The sequence below is a fragment of the Oncorhynchus tshawytscha genome, linkage group LG04 (genome assembly GCF_018296145.1).
Source record: "Oncorhynchus tshawytscha isolate Ot180627B linkage group LG04, Otsh_v2.0, whole genome shotgun sequence".
NCBI classification, from domain to species: Eukaryota; Metazoa; Chordata; class Actinopteri; order Salmoniformes; family Salmonidae; genus Oncorhynchus; species Oncorhynchus tshawytscha.
This window is the reverse complement of record NC_056432.1, coordinates 9,475,929-9,498,644: the sequence shown is the minus strand read 5'-3', so window position 1 is coordinate 9,498,644 and position 22,716 is coordinate 9,475,929. Positions and strand designations below refer to the sequence as shown.

Here is a 22,716-nt window from a genome sequence, read left to right as displayed (position 1 = left end):
GAGCCCTGTCCAAGCCAAAAAGGAAGTGTCAGGTCCGGACGGATGGCCCCGGCTCTGGGAGTAACTGATCCATGTCGAGGAGAAAAGGAATCATATGGAGAGCAGTGGGGGAGGACCGTCACTCTCAACGTTGTGTCTATCCACTACCACCACCGATTGCTTTGATAAACAATGTCCTGAAAAGTCCTCGCTTTTTCATATTGATGCGAGTGTCCAAAACGACTTCCCGGAGTCCTTATTTTTGGTTTTGCATGAATTGGCTACTAAAACCATGTCCAAAACAGACAAATTCCCTTAATTGAACTACCCCTTCATCCCCACCTACCACCAAGCACCAAAACACTGCCAGAGTAGCCTATAGAGTATACTATAGCAAAACACTCCCACAGAGTAGCCTGCTGCAAAACACTCCCACAGAGTAGCCTGCTGCAAAACACTCCCACAGAGTAGCCTGCTGCAAAACACTCCCACAGAGTAGCCTACTGCAAAACACTCCCACAGAGTAGCCTACTGCAAAACACTCCCACACTCCCACAGAGTAGCCTACTGCAAAACACTCCCACAGAGTAGCCTACTGCAAAACACTCCTACTGCAAAACAGAGTAGCCTGCTGCAAAACACTCCCACAGAGTAGCCTACTGCAAAACACTCCCACAGAGTAGCCTACTGCAAAACACACTCCCACAGAGTAGCCTACTGCAAAACACTCCCACAGAGTAGCCTACTGCAAAACACTCCCACAGAGTAGCCTAAAACTGCAAAACACTCCCACAGAGAGTAGCCTAAAACACTGCAAAACACTCCCAGAGTAGCCTGCTGCAAAACACTCCCAGAGTAGCCTGCTGCAAAACACTCCCAGAGTAGCCTGCTGCAAAACACAGAGTCCCTGCAAAACAGAGTAGCCTGCTGCAAAACACTCCCACAGAGTAGCCTACTGCAAAACACTCCCAGAGTAGCCTGCTGCAAAACACTCCCACAGAGTAGCCTGCTGCAAAACACAGAGTCCTACAAAACACTCCCACAGAGTAGCCTACTGCAAAACACTCCCACAGAGTAGCCTGCTGCAAAAAAACACTCCCACAGAGTAGCCTGCTGCAAAACACTCCCACAGAGTAGCCTACTGCAAAACACTCCCACAGAGTAGCCTACTGCAAAACACTCCCACAGAGTAGCCTACTGCAAAACACTCCCACAGAGTAGCCTGCTGCAAAACACTCCCCCAGAGTATCCTATAGCAAAGCACCCCCACAGACCAGCCAATAGCAAAACACTCCCACAGAGTAGCCTAGAGTACACTATAGCAACGCACTCCCAGAGTAGTCTATAGCAAAACAATCCCACAGACCAGCCTATAGCAACACTCCCACAGACCAGCCTATAGCAAAACACTCCCACAGACCAGCCTATAGCAAAACACTCCCACAGACCAGCCTATAGCAAAACACTCTCACAGATCAGCCTATAGCAAAACACTCCCACAGATCAGCCTATAGCAAAACACTCCCACAGATCAGCCTATAGCAAAACACTCCCACAGACCAGCATATAGCAAAACACTCCCACAGAGTAGCCAGTAGCAAAACCCTCCCACAGAGTAGCCAGTAGAAAAACACTCCCACAGAGTAGCCTACAGCAAAACACTCCCAGAGTAGCCTACAGCAAAACACTCCCACAGAGTAGCCTACAGCAAAACACTCCCACAGACCAGTCTATATCAAAACACTCCCACAGACCAGTCTATATCAAAATACTCCCACAGACCAGTCTATAGCAAAACCCTCCCACAGACCAGTCTATAGCAAAACATGGGATATGTTAGGGTTCAGCTGGTGCTGAAACGCTAAGAAGAAGATGAGGACCGTTAATCTAAGGGGGTATATGTTACAGGATGTAATGCCCCTTAATACCTAGTCCCCCCCACCCTCTCCTTTCCTTTCCTTTTCCCCCTGGTTATTAGAGAGCCACAGGTGCTCTGGGCCCCAGGCTCCGGCACGCTCACCCCAGGACAACCCTCCTCTCTCCTGGGGCCCTGGGCTGGCCAGCGGAGCTGCACATCTGAACGACTGGGTGTCAGGTTCTACTGAGGGGAACCCGAGACACATCCTGTCAGGAAGCCACTGGACCAACAAGCTCTGAGGAGCACAGAACAGCGCCCTCACTTTCCCTCTCCTCTTTCACCTTCTCTCCCTCTTCCTCCCTTTCATTCTCTCGCTCTCTTTTTTCCTCTGAAACAATCCTTTTGAAATGATTATGCCTCTGTAGCCAGAGTGTGGTAGAATTTTGTATTTTTTAATTTAACCTTTATTTAACTAGGCAAGTCAGTTAAGAAGAAATTCTTATTTCCAATGACGGCCTACCCCAGCCAACCCCTAACCCGGACGACCCTGGGCCTATTGTGCGCCACCCTATGGGACTCCCAATCACGGCCAGTTGTGATACAGCCTGGAATCGATCCAGGGTCTGTAGTGACGCCTCTAGCACTGAGATGCAGTGCCTTAGAATAATGTGGCTTCATAAGGGAATAAGGCTGCATCGCAGACAACCTAAATGACATGTAGACAATAACACAAGGACAACTATATGAAGTAGCATTTGCATTTTGATTACTGTAATTTACTCTAATAAACAATTATTGAATTGCTATGTACATGTAATGAGGTTAAAAATAAGGTGATCCAGGTCTCACCAGTGGGTGGGACACTTCAGTCTTCCACTATTTGGTTCTTTATAAAGCTATTGATTAAAACAATATATTATTACAGTCCAACACCTCGGTTGTTGTTTGTCTGGAGATTTATTAGAGTTCATTCTGTAGTTTATTTTACAGTTTATAATTAGGAAAGTTCCATGTGACACCTAACACCGTTATGCCAAACAGATCAACTCAGCTCAATGAAAACCTGTATTACTTTAAGGACAAAACCATATAAAAAAAAACCTCAACAACACAATAGGATATTTTGGACATTTTGCCAAAAAAAAAAAAAGGACTCATTAACAAGTAGTGGCAAAAGCAAAGCAACTCCAGTCCTTTGAATATGAAAAGTGATCCTATGGTGTCGTTTCCACAAAGCACAATGAAATGTAAACTACCCGCTTCCTCTCAGGGCTAGTCTGGTGCTGGCCTGAGGTACCAACAGCTTTGTGCGGCGTCACCTTCTTTCCCCTCGCTCTTTGTCTTTTTGATAAACTAAACATTGTGCTTCTGGGCCCGTATTCATACAGAGTCTCAGAGTAGAAGTGCTGATATGGGACCAGGTCCCTCCTGTCCTTGTAGTCCTATTCGTTATGCTCTAAAAGTCTAAACTGATCAACACTCCTACTCTGAAACAATTAATGAATAGGGGCCCTTCACATAAGACACAATAGCATAGCTGAGACATGCTCAAGGCTAAAATGCTTAGAATGACTCTCTCCTCAGACAGGGGAGACTCTCTCTTCTCTCCTCAGACAGGGGAGACTCTCTCTTCTCTCCTCAGACAGGGGAGACTCTCTCTTCTCTCCTCAGACAGGGGAGACTCTCTCTTCTCTCCTCAGACAGGGGAGACTCTCTCTTCTCTCCTCAGACAGGGGAGACTCTCTCTTCTCTCCTCAGACAGGGGAGAACGTCAGTTAAACCACTCATTTAACCTTCTACCAACCTGTGGGAGGCTGATGCCGGCCGGCTGGCGACAAGGGTGAACCATATTGGCTGACCTGCAGGGGGTGCACTAATGTAGCAGTGTTTTCCCATGCTCGTCCTCAAACCTCATTGTGACCTATATTTACCTTGTTTATACTGTGTACAGCATTGTTTTGTATATGTTATGTGGGAATTGTGCTGTTATGTGTTTATTTAATATCTTAACATCTTATCGCCTTGCAACAACTGAAGGTCCCTTGGGGAAAACAGTAATTCTATTGTATCCCTGACTGGGCTGCTCCTGTATTTCTCTCACCTAACAATAGTTCCATACATAAGTAGCTACAATAACAGCAGCATGAATCCCTGTTGTATTTCCACCACACTAGGAATGAATCAACTGTGGGCTGGCTACTACAATCCTCCCTCTGAAGCTACACATCATGTTGATGAAATTACAATAATGGGATGTTTCAGTAGATCGGGCCAATGAGCAATCAGTAGCCTGCTGCATCGAGCCAATGAGCAATCAATAGCCTGCTGCTTAGAGCCAATGAGCAATCAGTAGCCCTGCTGCAATGATTTAGTGGGACAGAATCTGCATTCCAAACTGATGATAGTAAAGTCGTGTACTACACACACTGAACTGATGAAACTATTGGCTACTGTTCTAACAGATGGCTACTGTTCTTCCTGCTACCACTGACACTTTCCCTCCATAGTGAAGTTGAAGAAGAGTGGAGAAAAAAAGAAAGCCAGACAGAATAATGAAAAGGCCACGAAGACAGGCAGAGGAAAGAGATAGCTAAACAAGTCATAAGAGGACATGGGGGATGCTTACACGTCCATTTAGTCTATCTAAAGTCAAAGGCACATTTCAAGTGGTCTTGGTGGAACTCCCCTTTTAAAATCGGTGAACATATGTCTGGTTCTTGACAGGGTGTTCTACAGTACAAACATTTGTGTGTAGAAATGAAAACATTTAACCAGTTTAATGTTTGTATTCTTAACAAAAGCTTAACCCTTCCCTTATGTTCAGGGTCAATTTGACCCAGAGCAGAGTTTGAAATCACTAAAATACTATTTTACATAATTTCTTCACCATAACCCTTCATCTACATTCCTAACTATGAGTCTAAAACCTGTAAAACATGTCATTTAAAAAATACATTAAAAAATTTAAAAAATTGACACTGGAAAAGTGACTTCCATTATGTTCTGTGTAAATTTGACCTGCAGTTTGACCCCTGCACCTTGAACTTTAGAATGTTATGTCCTAGAAATAAGCTGCTTTCTGCACAGGAATGGTGAAACCTTGCTGATCACATAGATATATGTATGATTTCCCTATGACTCAGAGGCTGAAGAACACTGGTCTGAAGTCAAATTTGACCTTGACCTTTGTGCTAGAGACTAATTGTATTCTGTGAAGTAAAGATCTAACCATGATGATCATAAGGAAATACATATGTTTGGTAAGACTATTTGGATAGTCTGTAGAGCATCTACAGTTGGGCTATCAACAAAATTTCAACTAACTATCTACTAACCCTAGTTCTAGCTCTAACCCTTACCCTAACCTTAACTTTGATTTAAAACCTTACCCAAACCCTAACTTTGATTTAAAACCTAACCCTAACCCTAACTTTGATTTAAAACCTTACCCAAACCCTAACTTTGATTTAAAACCTAACCCTAACCCTAACTTTTATTTAAAACCTTACCCTAACCTAAACTTTTATTTAAAACCTTACCCAAACCCTAACTTTTATTTAAAACCTTACCCTAACCTCAACCGTAACAAGCAGTTGCTTATCAAGTTTGTTCATAATATGACCATCTGTAGAACTACAGTGCATCCGTAAAGTCCCCTCCCTTTTTCCACATTTTGTTATGTCACAGCCTTATTCTAAAATGGATTAAATACATATTTAATCTACATCTACACACAATACCCCATAATGACATCACAATACCCCATAATGACATCACAATACCCCATAATGACATCACAACACCCCATAATGACATCACAATACCCCATAATGACATCACAATACCCCATAATGACATCACAATACCCCTAATGACATCACAATACCCCTAATGACATCACAATACCCCATAATGACATCACAACACCCCATAATGACATCACAATACCCCATAATGACATCACAACACCCCATAATGACATCACAATACCCCATAATGACATCGCAATACCCCATAATGACATCACAACACCCCATAATGACATCGCAATACCCCCCCCAATGACATCACAATACCCCCCCATAATGACATCACAATACCCCATAATGACATCACAACACCCCATAATGACATCACAATACCCCATAATGACATCACAACACCCCATAATGACATCACAATACCCCATAATGACATCGCAATACCCCATAATGACATCGCAACACCCCTAATGACATCGCAACACCCCATAATGACATCACAACACCCCATAATGACATCACAACACCCCATAATGACATCACAATACCCCATAATGACATCACAATACCCCATAATGACATCACAACACCCCATAATGACATCACAACACCCCATAATGACATCACAACACCCCATAATGACATCACAATACCCCATAATGACATCACAAATACCCCATAATGACATCACAACACCCCATAATGACATCACAATACCCCATAATGACATCACAATACCCCATAATGACATCACAACACCCCATAATGACATCACAATACCCCATAATGACATCACAATACCCCATAATGACAAAGTGAACAGGTTTTTATACATTTTTGCAAATGTATAAAAAACAAAGGCAGAAATATCTTATTTACATCAGTACTCAGACCCTTTGCTATGAGTCTTGAAATTGAGCTCAGCTGCATCCTGTTTCCATTGATCATCCTTGAGATGTTTCTACAACTTGATTGGAGTCTACCTGTGGTAAATTCAATTGATTAGACATGATTTGGAAAGGCACACACCTGTCTCTATAAAAAGGTCCCACAGTTGACAGTGCATGTCAGAGCAAAAACTAAGACATGAGGTCTAAGGAAATGTCCGTAGAGCTCAAAGACAGGATTGTGTCAAGGCACAGACCTGGGGAAGGGTAACAAAAAATGTCTGCAGCATTGAAGGTTCCCAAGAAAAGTGGCCTCCAACATTCTTAAACGGAAGAAGACTGGAACCACCAAGACCACCTAGAGCTGAGCAATCGGGGGTGAATGGCCTTGGTCAGGGAGCTCTAGAGTTCCTCTGTGGAGATGGAAGAACCTTCCAGAAGGACAACCATCTCTGCAACACTCCACCAATCAGGCCTTTATGGTAGAGTGGCCAGACGGAAGCCACTCCTCAGTAAAAGCCACATGAAAGCCCACTTGGAGTTTGCCAAAAGGCACCTAAAGGACTTTCAGATCATGAGAAACAAGATTTTCTGGTCTGATGAAACTTGGTCCTGAATGCCAAGCGTCAAGTCTGGAGGAAACATGATACCACTCTTATGGTTAAGCACGGCAGCATAACGCTTTCACAGTGTTTTTCAGCAGCAGGAACTGGGAGACTCGTCAGGATCGAAGGGAAAGGTGAACGGCGCAAAGTACAGAGAGATCCTTGATGAAAACCTGCTCTAGAGCGCTCAGGACCTTAGACTGGAGAGAAGGTTAATTTCCCAACAAGACAATGACCCTAAGCACACAGCCAAGACAACGCAGGAGTAGCTTCGGGACAATTCTCTGAATGTCGTTGAGTGGCCCAGCCAGAGCCCGACTTGGTCTCTGGAAGTTCCTGAAAATAACTGTACAGCGACGCTCCCCATCCAGCCTGACAGAGCTTGAGAGGACCGCAGTGAAGAATGGGAGAAACTCTGCATATACAGGTGTACCAAGCTTGTGGCCTCATACCGAAGAAGACTCAAGGCTTTCACTGCCAAAGGTGCTTCAACAAAATACTGAGTAAAGGGTCTAAATTCTTATGTACAGTTGAAGTCGGAAGTTTACATACACTTAGGTTGGAGTCATTAAAACTTGTTTTTCAACCACTCTACAAATTTCTTGTTAACAAACTAGTTTTAGCAAGTCAAACTATAGTTTTGGAAAGTTGGTTAGGACATCTGCTTTGTGCATGACATAAGTAATTTTCCCAGCAATTGTTTAGAGACAGATTATTTCACTTACAACTCACTGTATCACAATTCCAGCGGGTCGGAGGTTTACATACACTAAGTTGACTGTGCCTTTAAACAGCTTGGAAAATTCCAGAAAATGATGTCATGCCTTTAGAAGCTTCTGATAGCTTCTGATAGGCTAATTGAGTCAATTGGAGGTGTATCTGTGGATGTATTTCAAGGCCTACCTTCAAACTCAGTACTTCTTCGCTTGACATCATGGGAAAATCAAAATAAATCAGCCAATACCTCAGAAAAAAATTGTAGACCCCCACAAGTCTGGTTCATCATTGGGAGCCATTTCCAAACACCTGAAGGTACCACGTTCATCTGTTCAAACAATAGTAAGTAAGTATAAACACCATGGGACCATGCAGCCATCACATCGCCCAGGAAGGAGACGCGTTCCGTCTCCTAGAGATGAACGTACTTTAGTGCAAAAAGTGCAAATCAATCCCAGAACAGCAGCAGGACCTTGAGAAGATGCTGGAGGAAACAGGTACAAAAGTATCTATATCCACAGTAAAACGAGTCCTATATAGACATAACCTGAAGGGCCGCTCAGCAAGGAAGAAGCCACTGCTCCAAAACCGCCATAAAAAGCCAGACTACAGTTTGCAACTGCACATGGGGACAAAGATTGTACTTTTGGAGAAATGCCCTCTGGTCTGATGAAACAAAAATAGAACTGTTTGGCCATAATGACCATCGTTATGTTAGGAGGAAAAAGGAGGGGGGGCTTGCAAGCTGAAGAACACCATCCTAACCGTGAAGCACGAGGTGGCAGCATCATGTTGTTGGGGTGCTTTGCTGCAGGAGGGGCTGGTGCACTTCACAAAATAGATGGCTCATGAGGAAGGAAAATTATGTGGATATATTGAAGCAACATCTCAAGACATCAGTTAAAGTTTGGTGGCAAATGGGTCTTCCAAATGGACAATGATCCCAAACATACTTCCAAAGTTGTGGCAAAATGGCTTAAGGACAACAAAGTCAAGGTATTGGAGTGGCCATCAAAAAGCCCTGACCTCAATCCCATAGAAAATGTGTGGGCAGAACTGAAAAAGCATGTGCGAGTAAGGAGGCCTACAAACCTGACTCAGTTACACCAGCTCTGCCAGGAGGAATGGGACAAAATTCACCCAACTTATTGTGGGAAGCTTGTGGAAGGCTACACGAAACGTTTGACCCAAGTTAAACAATTTAAAGGCAATGCTACCAACTACTAATTGAGTGCATGTAAACTTCTGACCCACTGGGAATGTGATGAAAGAAATAAAAGCTGAAATAAATCATTCTTCCTACTATTACTCTGACATTTCACATTCTTAAAATAAAGTGGTGATCCTAACTGACCTAAAACAGGGAATATTTACTGGGATTAAACGTCAGAAATTGCGAAATACCGAGTTTAAATGTATTTGGCTAAGGCGTATGTAAACTTCCGACTTCAACTGTAAATGTTTATATATACATACACACGCACACACACACAGAGAAATTGCTTTGCCATTATGGGGTAGTTTGTGTAGATGAGGGGGAATCCTTTTTCAAATAGAAAAAGGCTGTAAACGTAACAAAATGTAGAACATTGAAAGGGTCTGAATACTTTCAGAATGTACCGTATAGATGGAAAATCTAGACTATTAAAATAAAGTGGGACCGTATATTTTCCCTGTGATGTTCAGAGACTGAGGTACATTGGATCTGAAGTTTGACAACAAAAAATAAGGAAACGAAATTCACAAATATCATAAAATGTCAATTTGATTAATTTACGACTTTGGTAAAGTAATCAAACATTTCTCTCGAAATGTTGACCAGTTGGATCGATCAACTCGTGGGATGAAAAGACGACATTTTCAGCTACTAGAAAATACATTTTGGGAGGTTAAAATCATATATCTATATTAATATACTTCCAGGTCAACAGGTCAAATTGACCAGGAACATAAAGGGTGTAGACCCAATCAAACAGAAGCGAAGGGTTAAAAGCTGACCAAGTCAATGGGGTTTCATTTCATTGATCTAAATAAATGTACGCTTCATATATCTGCTGATGATAGTTGACCCAGACTAAAGAAAACTGAAATGTGTTACAAATTATTACCAAGGAAGAAATAATTGAATATCAGCAAATACGACTTCACTCATCGAGTTAACTAAAATACTAAATGAAAACCAAGTAGGTTTTGTAGTATGGATAATTGCTGGTTTGCAGTACTAAACAGTGTAGTCGCCTACTTAATGCAAGTTGTGGATTGTCATACATTTTCAGCACATGACAGAAGTATAACATACAGAAAGCAGTGCATTATGGACATACATTACCCTGAACGGGTATGACTACATACTCTTACTTAACATTACAGAGACCAACCTAAGCCTGTTCACATCATAAACTCTACATAGAACCAGACACAACACAAGGTACCTTACATCTATGAATGCAGTCTCTTCTATAAGCACCATTTAGAGAACTTGGTCAGCATTTTCAGGTTAATTCTGTTAGATTGAACTCCCTGATAGGACAATGTCTGGTTTTTGTAGAACATATACGTTTTAGAGGATGTGCCCTCACTGCAACCTGTGTGTTTTGTGTGTGGGTGTGTGTGTTGTGTGTGTGGATGTGCGCAGATGCATGCGTGCTTTGAGAGTCTGTGTGCATTCGTGTGTTTCATGAGCGTGTGTGTTTTGTGAGACTGCATGTGTGTATATGTACTTGCATGGTGGAAGTGTGTGTGTGTGAACTCAATCATTTTGTGCCCTGGCAGAAGGAGGGTTGAGTGGTTTTTAAGCTGTGAGTCCAACTGTGTGTCAAACAAGTGGGAGACAGCTCCGTATCCCTGCCTGGTTGACCGACTGCTCTGTGATGGATTCATTAGTACAGACCGTAGCAAAACATTGAATTAGTTATTGGACAAATTCAGGTCGGCCCCTCCATGTTTCTGCACATTTGGTTCCTAAATGAATACACCCCCATCTATCTGCCAGCCAGGCACACTGGACAATGCCTTACACACCACTAAACAAACCCTAACTCTAACTAACATGGACCAAGAGCAGGCTGCTCGCTCACATTTCCCTTAAAGCTACTGTTACTGTAATCCACTACAATGATGTTACTGTAATCCACTACAATGATGTTACTGTAATCCACTACAATGACTACAATAAATAAAAATAGAACGACAAACCCAAGCAAGAATATACATCTAATTGGTAAACTGCTTGCAGCCAACAACCCTTGCTATTAAGATTAACCTTTGTCATAGCGACCGATAGAATTTCCTAATTTTTCTCTAAATTCATCTGTTACTGTAATCCACAAAAATTATCATTCCAAGCCACCAAAACAAATAGCCTACTTCCATTAAAAACAAGAGGATATATTCTTGAATCTAGATGTTATAACAATATAATATTGCCATGTGTTAATCATTATTCGAGTGAATATAAATTAAACAAGACTGAATTTTGTAAATCAAAATGATAACTCTGAACCAGAAGAGTATTCGGCTGCGTCATTGACGATTTTTAAAATCCAAGTCCATTGAAATCTAGAGAAAAGGCCAACTTTGATACCACCAAAACGAGAAGGGAACTGAATACCATGTTGTCGTTGTTGAAAGCATGCAACGCAAATGAAGCTGCGTATTCTCTATAGACTTCAAAGCAATCCACACCTGGACAACTGTGCCGTACATGTGCTCCTTAATATGTAAAATATCACCCAACATATTTCAATCCAGTATATAGTGTGACCAGTCTGAAAGTGTCAGGTCCCTTACCATGGATCGTTCCCCAGTCTGAGTCACCCTGGGGACTACCCCTAACCCTGGGACTGAGGAGAGCTGTGTAGGAGAGAGAGACAGACAGAGAGAGCGAGATAGAGTGTACGGAGCGGTGTGTTAGACCACTCAGTAGTACTCACCGTAGGTCTGGTAGCGCAGAGACAAAAGTCCAAGCAAGATGAGATGGCTCCAGTGTGCTCCTTCCCACAGCACCAGCATGGTGTCTCGACTGCTAGCCGGGGTACAGATGAGGGGGGAACTCCCTCAGGCTCCGGCCTCCACACAATGTCTCAACTCCCTGGTTCTCGCTCTCCCCCCTGTGTGTGTGTGTGTGCTCAGACTGGGGAATGCGCCGTCTCCTCTCTGTCCACAGTATGAGAAACTCCACTCTGCACAACACACACAGCAGCCTCAATTACTGTTCCTGCTCCACACTGACTGGCCAGCTGTGAGAGAGAGAGAGAGAGTGCACGAGAGAGAGAGCAAGAGAGAGAGAGAGAGAGCAGTTACATTTCTCTCTCTCACAGTGCAGTGTGTGTAGTAGTAGTGGGGCTGGCAAGGACAGGGCCAGCCCTCTCCCCGGACTCCTTGTGGATAAGACAACAAAGTGGCAGCTGATCGCTCCTGGCCTGGCTGGAACCCCCACCACTAGCCCTGCTCCTCTGCCTGCTCCTCTCACACCTCTCTGAGCTTCTGTTGCCCATGGAGAAGAAGGTCAGGGGTTGGGGAGAGGAACAAGGTAGAGGAGGGGGAAGCTAGAGGGGTAAGCTAGTAAGGGCAAGAGAGGGGTGAGGACATTCTCGTCCTCTCAAAAAACAAGCAGAGAACCTGCCAGTCTCTGGCACCCACAGTTAAATTAGTGAAGCAAATGAACAGGAGGAGATCTCAGTGGAAAAACAAAAGGGATCCTCTGTCTCTGTGGTTGATAACAGTTTGGCTCGACATTGATAAATAGACTAGACATTATTTTCCCCCTCTAAATTATGCTGTGTTAAATCAATATGTGCATATAATTTATCAAAACATAATACTACTTCAGTCTACAAACTAAATGATTGAATTCAAGACAATTGACACTCACAAATATTGTAGATAACAGTATGCATGAACCGGTGATTCAATCAACATGACATGAAACATGACATACTACCAACATGACATGAAACCTTTTAGAGAGATTGACTATAAATGAAGGCATCTGTATCTGTTACTACCAGTGTAACTACTACTAGTGTTGCTACTACCAGTGTTGCTACTACCAGTGTTGCTACTACCAGTGTTGCTACTACCAGTGTTGCTACTACCAGTGTTGCTACTACCAGTGTTGCTACTACCAGTGTTGCTACTACCAGTGTTGCTACTACCAGTGTAACTACTACCAGTGTTGCTACTACCAGTGTAACTACTACCAGTGTTGTTACTACCAGTGTTACTACCAGTGTTACTACTACCAGTGTAACTACCACTGTTACTACCAGTGTTACTACTACCAGTGTTGTTACTACTACCAGTGTTGTTACTACCAGCGTTACTACCAGTGTAACTACCAGTGTTACTACTACCAGTGTTATTACTACCAGTGTAACTACCAGTGTTGTTACTACCAGTGTTGTTACTCCCAGTGTTGTTACTCCCAGTGTTGTTACTCCCAGTGTTACTACTACCAGTGTAACTGCTACCAGTGTTGTTACTACCAGTGTTACTACCAGTGTAACTACTACCAGTGTTACTACCAGTGTTGTTACTACTAGTGTGTTACTACTACCAGTGTTGCTACTACCAGTGTTACTACTACCAGTGTTGCTACTACCAGTGTTGCTACTACCAGTGTAACTACTACCAGTGTTGCTACTACCAGTGTTGCTACTACCAGTGTTGCTACTACCAGTGTAACTACTACCAGTGTAGCTACTACCAGTGTTGCTACTACCAGTGTTGCTACTACCAGTGTTGCTACTACCAGTGTAACTACTACCAGTGTTACTACTACCAGTGTTACTACTACCAGTGTTACTACTACCAGTGTTACTACTACCAGTGTAACTACCACCAGTGTAACTACCAGTGTTACTACTACCAGTGTTACTACTACCAGTGTAACTACCAGTGTTACTACTACCAGTGTAACTACCAGTGTTGTTACTACCAGTGTTGTTACTACCAGTGTTGTTACTACCAGTGTTGTTACTACCAGTGTAACTACTACCAGTGTAACTACTACCAGTGTTACTACCAGTGTTGTTACTACCAGTGTAACTACTACCAGTGTTGTTACTACCAGTGTAACTACTACCAGTGTTGTTACTACCAGTGTAACTACTACCAGTGTTGTTACTACCAGTGTTACTACTACCAGTGTTGTTACTACCAGTGTAACTACTACCAGTGTTACTACCAGTGTAACTACTACCAGTGTTGTTACTACCAGTGTAACTACTACCAGTGTTACTACTACCAGTGTTACTACTACCAGTGTAACTACTACCAGTGTTACTACTACCAGTGTAACTACTACCAGTGTTACTACTACCAGTGTACTACCAGTGTTACTACTACCAGTGTAACTACTACCAGTGTTGCTACTACCAGTGTTGCTACTACCAGTGTAACTACTACCAGTGTTGCTACTACCAGTGTAACTACCAGTGTTACTACTACCAGTGTAACTACCAGTGTTACTACTACCAGTGTAACTACCAGTGTTGTTACTACCAGTGTTACTTACTCCCAGTGTAACTACTACCAGTGTAACTACTACCAGTGTTACTACTACCAGTGTTACTACTACCAGTGTAACTACCACCAGTGTTACTACTACCAGTGTAACTACCACCAGTGTTACTACTACCAGTGTAACTACCAGTGTTACTACTACCAGTGTTACTACTACCAGTGTTACTACCAGTGTTACTAACCAATGTTACTACTACCAATGTTACTACCAGTGTTGTTACTACCAGTGTTGTTACTACCAGTGTTGTTACTACCAGTGTTGTTACTACCAGTGTATCTACTACCAGTGTAACTACTACCAGTGTAACTACTACCAGTGTAACTACTACCAGTGTTACTACTACCAGTGTTACTACTACCAGTGTTACTACTACCAGTGTTACTACTACCAGTGTAACTACTACCAGTGTTACTACTACCAGTGTTACTACTACCAGTGTTACTACTACCAGTGTTACTACTACCAGTGTAACTACTACCAGTGTTACTACTACCAGTGTAACTACTACCAGTGTTGCTACTACCAGTGTAACTACTACCAGTGTTGCTACTACCAGTGTAACTACCAGTGTTGCTACTACCAGTGTAACTACCAGTGTTGTTACTACCAGTGTAACTACCAGTGTTGTTACTCCCAGTGTTGTTACTCCCAGTGTTACTACTACCAGTGTAACTGCTACCAGTGTTGTTACTACCAGTGTAACTACTACCAGTGTTACTACCAGTGTTGTTACTCCCAGTGTTACTACTACCAGTGTAACTGCTACCAGTGTTGTTACTACCAGTGTTACTACCAGTGTAACTACTACCAGTGTTACTACCAGTGTAACTACTACCAGTGTTACTACTACCAGTGTTACTACCAGTGTTACTACTACCAGTGTTACTACCAGTGTTACTACCAGTGTAACTACCAGTGTTGCTACTACCAGTGTAACTACCAGTGTTGCTACTACCAGTGTAACTACCAGTGTTGTTACTACCAGTGTAACTACCAGTGTTGTTACTCCCAGTGTTGTTACTCCCAGTGTTGTTACTCCCAGTGTTACTACTACCAGTGTAACTGCTACCAGTGTTGTTACTACCAGTGTTACTACCAGTGTAACTACTACCAGTGTTACTACCAGTGTTGTTACTACCAGTGTTACTACTACCAGTGTTGCTACTACCAGTGTTGCTACTACCAGTGTTGCTACTACCAGTGTTGCTACTACCAGTGTTGCTACTACCAGTGTAACTACTACCAGTGTTGCTACTACCAGTGTAACTACCAGTGTTGCTACTACCAGTGTTACTACCAGTGTTGCTACTACCAGTGTTGCTACCACCAGTGTTACTACTACCAGTGTAACTACCAGTGTTACTACTACCAGTGTTACTACTACCAGTGTAACTACTACCAGTGTTACTACCAGTGTTGTTACTACCAGTGTAACTACTACCAGTGTTGTTACTACCAGTGTAACTACTACCAGTGTTGTTACTACCAGTGTAACTACTACCAGTGTTGTTACTACCAGTGTAACTACTACCAGTGTTACTACCAGTGTAACTACTACCAGTGTTACTACTACCAGTGTTACTACTACCAGTGTTACTACTACCAGTGTTACTACTACCAGTGTAACTACTACCAGTGTTACTACTACCAGTGTAACTACTACCAGTGTTACTACTACCAGTGTTACTACTACCAGTGTTGCTACTACCAGTGTAACTACTACCAGTGTTGCTACTACCAGTGTAACTACCAGTGTTGCTACTACCAGTGTAACTACCAGTGTTGTTACTACCAGTGTAACTACCAGTGTTGTTACTCCCAGTGTTGTTACTCCCAGTGTTACTACTACCAGTGTAACTGCTACCAGTGTTGTTACTACCAGTGTTACTACCAGTGTTACTACCAGTGTAACTACTACCAGTGTTACTACCAGTGTTGTTACTCCCAGTGTTACTACTACCAGTGTAACTGCTACCAGTGTTGTTACTACCAGTGTTACTACCAGTGTAACTACTACCAGTGTCACTACCAGTGTAACTACTACCAGTGTTACTACTACCAGTGTTACTACTACCAGTGTTGCTACTACCAGTGTAACTACTACCAGTGTTGCTACTACCAGTGTAACTACTACCAGTGTTGCTACTACCAGTGTAACTACCAGTGTTGCTACTACCAGTGTAACTACCAGTGTTGTTACTACCAGTGTAACTACCAGTGTTGTTACTACCAGTGTTGTTACTCCCAGTGTTGTTACTCCCAGTGTTACTACTACCAGTGTAACTGCTACCAGTGTTGTTACTACCAGTGTAACTACTACCAGTGTTACTACCAGTGTTGTTACTCCCAGTGTTACTACTACCAGTGTAACTGCTACCAGTGTTGTTACTACCAGTGTTACTACCAGTGTAACTACTACCAGTGTTACTACTACCAGTGTTACTACTACCAGTGTTGCTACTACCAGTGTAACTACCAGTGTTGCTACTACCAGTGTTACTACCAGTGTTGCTACTACCAGTGTTGCTACTACCAGTGTTGCTACTACCAGTGTAACTACCAGTGTTGCTACTACCAGTGTAACTACCAGTGTTGCTACTACCAGTGTAACTACCAGTGTTGCTACTACCAGTGTAACTACCAGTGTTGCTACTACCTGTGTAACTACCAGTGTTGCTACTACCAGTGTAACTACTACCAGTGTTGCTACTACCAGTGTAACTACTACCAGTGTAGCTACTACCAGTGTTGTTACTACCAGTGTAACTACCAGTGTAACTACCAGTGTTGTTACTACCAGTGTTACTACTACCAGTGTTACTACCAGTGTTACTACTACCAGTGTTACTACCAGTGTTACTACTACCAGTGTTACTACTACCAGTGTTACTACTACCAGTGTTACTACTACCAGTGTTACTACCAGTGTTACTACTACCAGTGTTACTACCAGTGTTACTACTACCAGTGTTACTACCAGTGTATCTACTACCAGTGTTACTACCAGTGTATCTACTACCAGTGTTACTACCATTGTAACTACCAGTGTAACTACTACCAGTGTTGCTACTACCAGTGTTGCTACTACCAGTGTTGCTACTACCAGTGTTGCTACTACCAGTGTTGCTACTACCAGTGTTGCTACTACCAGTGTTGCTACTACCAGTGTTGCTACTACCAGTGTTGCTACTACCAGTGTAGCTACTACCAGTGTTGCTACTACCAGTGTTGCTACTACCAGTGTTGCTACTACCAGTGTAACTACTACCAGTGTTGCTACTACCAGTGTAACTACTACCAGTGTTGTTACTACCAGTGTTACTACCAGTGTTACTACTACCAGTGTAACTACCAGTGTTACTACCAGTGTTACTACCAGGGTAACTACTAGTGTTACTACCAGTGTTACTACCAGTGTAACTACTACCAGTGTTACTACCAGTGTAACCAGTACCAGTGTTACTACTACCAGTGTTACTACCAGTGTAACTACTACCAGTGTAACTACTACCAGTGTAACTACCACCAGTGTAACTACCACCAGTGTAACTACCAGCGTAACTACTACCAGTGTTACTACCAGTGTTAATACCAGTGTTACTACTACCAGTGTAACTACTACCAGTGTTGCTACTACCAGTGTTTCTACTACCAGTGTAACTACTACCAGTGCTGTTACTACCAGTGTTACTACTACCAGTGTAACTACCAGTGTTAGTACCAGTGTAACTACTACCAGTGTTACTACTACCAGTGTTACTACTACCAGTGTTGTTACTACTACCAGTGTTGTTACTACCAGCGTTACTACCAGTGTTACTACTACCAGTGTAACTACTACCAGTGTTACTACTACCAGTGTTACTAGAGTGTTGTTACTAACAGTGTAACTACTACCAGTGTAACTACTACTAGTGTAACTACTACCAGTGTTACTACTACCAGTGTTACTACTACCAGTGTAACTACTACCAGTGTTACTACTACCAGTGTTACTACTACCAGTGTTACTACTACCAGTGTTACTACTACCAGTGTAACTACTACCAGTGTTGTTACTACCAGTGTAACTACCAGTGTAACTACCAGTGTAACTACTACCAGTGTAACTAATACCAGTGTAACTACCAGTGTTGTTACTACCAGTGTAACTACTACCATTGTAACTACTACCAGTGTTGCTACCAGAGTTGTTACTACCAGTGTTACTAACCGTGTAACTACTACCAGTGTAACTACCTTTGTAACTACCAGTGAGGTTACTACCAGTGTTACTACTACCAGTGTTACTACCAGTGTAATTACTACCATTGTTGTTACTACCAGTGTTACTACCAGTGTTACTACCACCAGTGTTACTACTACCAGTGTTACTACTACCAGTGTTACTACTACCAGTGTAACTACTACCAGTGTTGCTACTACCAGTGTTGCTACTACCAGTGTTGCTACTACCAGTGTTGCTACTACCAGTGTTGCTACTACCAGTGTTGCTACTACCAGTGTCGCTACTACCAGTGTCGCTACTACCAGTGTCGCTACTACCAGTGTTGCTACTACCAGTGTTGCTACTACCAGTGTTACTACTACCAGTGTTGCTACTACCAGTGTTACTACTACCAGTGTTACTACTACCAGTGTAATTACTACCATTGTTACTACCAGTGTAATTACTACCATTGTTGTTACTACCAGTGTTACTACCAGTGTTACTACCACCAGTGGTACTACCAGTGTAACTACCAGTGTTACTACTACCAGTGTTACTACCACCAGTGGTACTACCAGTGTAACTACCAGTGTTACTACTACCAGTGTTACTACTACCAGTGTAACTACCAGTGTAACTACTACCAGTGTTGCTACTACCAGCGTTGCTACTACCAGTGTTACTACCACCAGTGTAACTATGTGTTACTACCAGTGTTACTACCAGTTTTACTACTACCAGTGTAACTACCAGTGTAACTACTACCAATGTTACTACCAGTGTTACTACTACCAGTGTAACTACTACCAGTGTAACTACTACCAGTGTAACTACTACCAGTGTTGGTACTACCAGTGTTGTTACTACCAGTGTTACTACTACCAGTGTTACTACCAGTGTAACTACCAGTGTAACTACTACCAGTGTTACTACCAGTGTTACTACTACCAGTGTAACTACCAGTGTTACTACTACCAGTGTAACTACCAGTGTTACTACCAGTGTAACTACCAGTGTAACTACCAGTGTAACTACTACCAGTGTAACTACCAGTGTTACTACCAGTGTTACTACTACCAGTGTTACTACCAGTGTTACTACTACCAGTGTTACTACCAGTGTTACTACTACCAGTGTTTACTACTACCAGTGTAACTACTACCAGTGTTGGTACTACCAGTGTTGGTACTACCAGTGTTGGTACTACCAGTGTTGGTACTACCAGTGTTACTACTACCAGTGTAACTACCAGTGTTACTACTACCAGTGTAACTACCAGTGTAACTACTACCAGTGTTACTACTACCAGTGTTACTACCAGTGTAACTACCAGTGTAACTACTACCAGTGTAACTACCAGTGTAACTACTACCAGTGTAACTACCAGTGTAACTACTACCAGTGTTACTACCAGTGTTACTACTACCAGTGTTACTACCAGTGTAACTACTACCAGTGTTGTTACTACCAGTGTAACTACCAGTGTAACTACTACCAGTGTTGTTACTACCAGTGTAGCTACTACCAGTGTTGCTACTACCAGTGTAACTACTACCAGTGTTGTTACTACCAGTGTAACTACTACCAGTGTAACTACTACCAGTGTAACTACTACCAGTGTAACTACTACCAGTGTAACTACTACCAGTGTTGTTACTACCAGTGTTGTTACTACCAGTGTTGTTACTACCAGTGTTACTACTACCAGTGTTACTACTACCAGTGTTACTACTACCAGTGTTACTACTACCAGTGTTACTACTACCAGTGTTACTACTACCAGTGTTACTACTACCAGTGTTGTTACTACCAGTGTTACTACTACCAGTGTTACTACTACCAGTGTTACTACTACCAGTGTTACTACTACCAGTGTTACTACTACCAGTGTTACTACTACCAGTGTTACTACTACCAGTGTTACTACCAGTGTTACTACTACCAGTGTTACTACCAGTGTTACTACCAGTGTTACTAACCAATGTTACTACTACCAATGTTACTACCAGTGTTGTTACTACCAGTGTTGTTACTACCAGTGTTGTTACTAACCAGTGTAACTACTACCAGTGTAACTACTACCAGTGTAACTACTACCAGTGTTACTACCAGTGTGTTGACAGGAAGACTCTAACCTTAAATCATTAGTGGGAAAAATGTCCAAACGGATCCTAGATCATCTCCAGCAGCACAGGATTGCTCCCTGGTTGAAACAGCAGGTTACACATGAAGAAACATTCAGAGTAGCTAGAACTGAGATGACATCATCTCTGCCAAAAGCATTTCCATTAATAAAGAGATGGAGTGAGACAGTAACAGGCCATTTCCTTTTCCCTGTAAGGCCACACAGCTATAAACGACCTCGCCCCCTCTGACACACACTCACGCACGCCCTGACTGTGTGCATGTGTGTGTGCCAGCATACTAGCGCCCCTGTGCTGTGTGTGTGCCAGCATTCTAGCGCCCCTGTGCTGTGTCTGTGCCAGCATACTAGCGCCCCTGTGCTGTGTGTGTGCCAGCATACTAGCGCCCCTGTGCTGTGTGTGTGCCAGCATACTAGCGCCCCTGTGCTGTGTGTGTGCCAGCATACTAGCGCCCCTGTGCTGTGTGTGTGCCAGCATACTAGCGCCCCTGTGCTGTGTGTGTGCCAGCATACTAGCGCCCCTGTGCTGTGTGTGTGCCAGCATACTAGCGCCCCTGTGCTGTGTGTGTGCCAGCATACTAGCGCCCCTGTGCTGTGTGTGTGCCAGCATACTAGCGCCCCTGTGTTGTGTGTGTGCAGACGTGCAAATGTATACACATGCATGCCTGTGGATCTGAGGGAGTATTCTGTGAAGGCTGTTACGGCGTCAACTGTTACTTTAGACCTCACCGTCTCCGACGAGAGCCAAGTGAGGGAAGGAAGCCAAGAGAGGCACAAAGCACACCAACAGGCACCCAAACTGCCCCTCAGTACAAAACAACAAAAGCAATTCACAAAAGAGGAGGACAACACAGACACCCAGATGTCTAGTGAACTCTCGTTTCTGCTCTATCCCAGTCTAGATTTGTTTTTCCGGTCATTACACGACCAGACTTCTGTTCTTTTCACTCGTTGGTCATTAGCAGCTAACAATGGGTACCCTCTTTCTAAATTACTCTACAAATAAACAGTCCCGCCCTCCCCTCTTCTCCGTACCCCTCTACCCTACTTTGGGTCCCCTAAACTCACTCCCCAAGACACCTTGTTCTCTCCACTCAACCGAAGTGTAACTTCTAGCATGTCCAGCCTCCGAAAATATTCTACAAACTGAGATTTCCTCCTTTTCACCAGTAAGCAGAACAACATGTTTTTGTGTTAGTTTGTGTGTAAACTTCAAGCTGTGTGTATAGCTGTGTGTGTGTGTGGGTGCCTGCGGCTGTGTGGGTGCCTGCGTGTGTGTGGGTGCCAGAAGAGGTGCGCAACTGATTTGTGATCTCACTTTGGCAGTGTGGCTGTCAGGGGTGATCTGTGGTCTCACTTTGGCAGTGTGGCTGTCAGCGGTGATCTGTGGTCTCACTTTGGCAGTGTGGCTGTCAGGGTGATCTGTGGTCTCACTTTGGCAGTGTGGCTGTCAGGGGTGATCTGTGGTCTCACTTTGGCAGTGTGGCTGTCAGGGGTGATCTGTGGTCTCACTTTGGCAGTGTAGCTGTCAGGGGTGATCTGTGGTCTCACTTTGGCAGTGTGGCTGTCAGGGGTGATCTGTGGTCTCACTTTGGCAGTGTGGCTGTCAGGGGTGATCTGTGGTCTCACTTTGGCAGTGTAGCTGTCAGGGGTGATTTGTGGTCTCACTTTGGCAGTGTGGCTGTCAGGGGTGATCTGTGGTTTCACTTTGGCAGTGTGGCTGTCAGGGGTGATCTGTGGTCTCACTTTGGCAGTGTAGCTGTCAGGGGTGATCTGTGGTCTCACTTTGGCAGTGTGGCTGTCAGGGGTGATCTGTGGTCTCACTTTGGCAGTGTGGCTGTCAGGGGTGATCTGTGGTCTCACTTTGGCAGTGTGGCTGTCAGGGGTGATTTGTGGTCTCACTTTGGCAGTGTGGCTGTCAGGGGTGATCTGTGGTCTCACTTTGGCAGTGTGGCTGTCAGGGGTGATCTGTGGTCTCACTTTGGCAGTGTAGCTGTCAGGGGTGATCTGTGGTCTCACTTTGGCAGTGT

General features: G+C 43.4%; 1 protein-coding gene across 1 annotated transcript in view; it reads right to left on the bottom strand.

Annotated features, from left to right (window-relative positions):
- Positions 1-22,716, bottom strand: part of LOC112249456 (bone morphogenetic protein receptor type-1B) — a 176,247-nt gene that overhangs the window by 51,906 nt on the left and 101,625 nt on the right. Inside the window, exon 2 of the mRNA XM_042320298.1 lies at positions 11,740-12,045. Coding sequence (XP_042176232.1) covers positions 11,740-11,818 — 79 coding nt within the window. The 5' untranslated portion in view covers positions 11,819-12,045. The remainder of the gene's footprint in view (positions 1-11,739; positions 12,046-22,716) is intronic.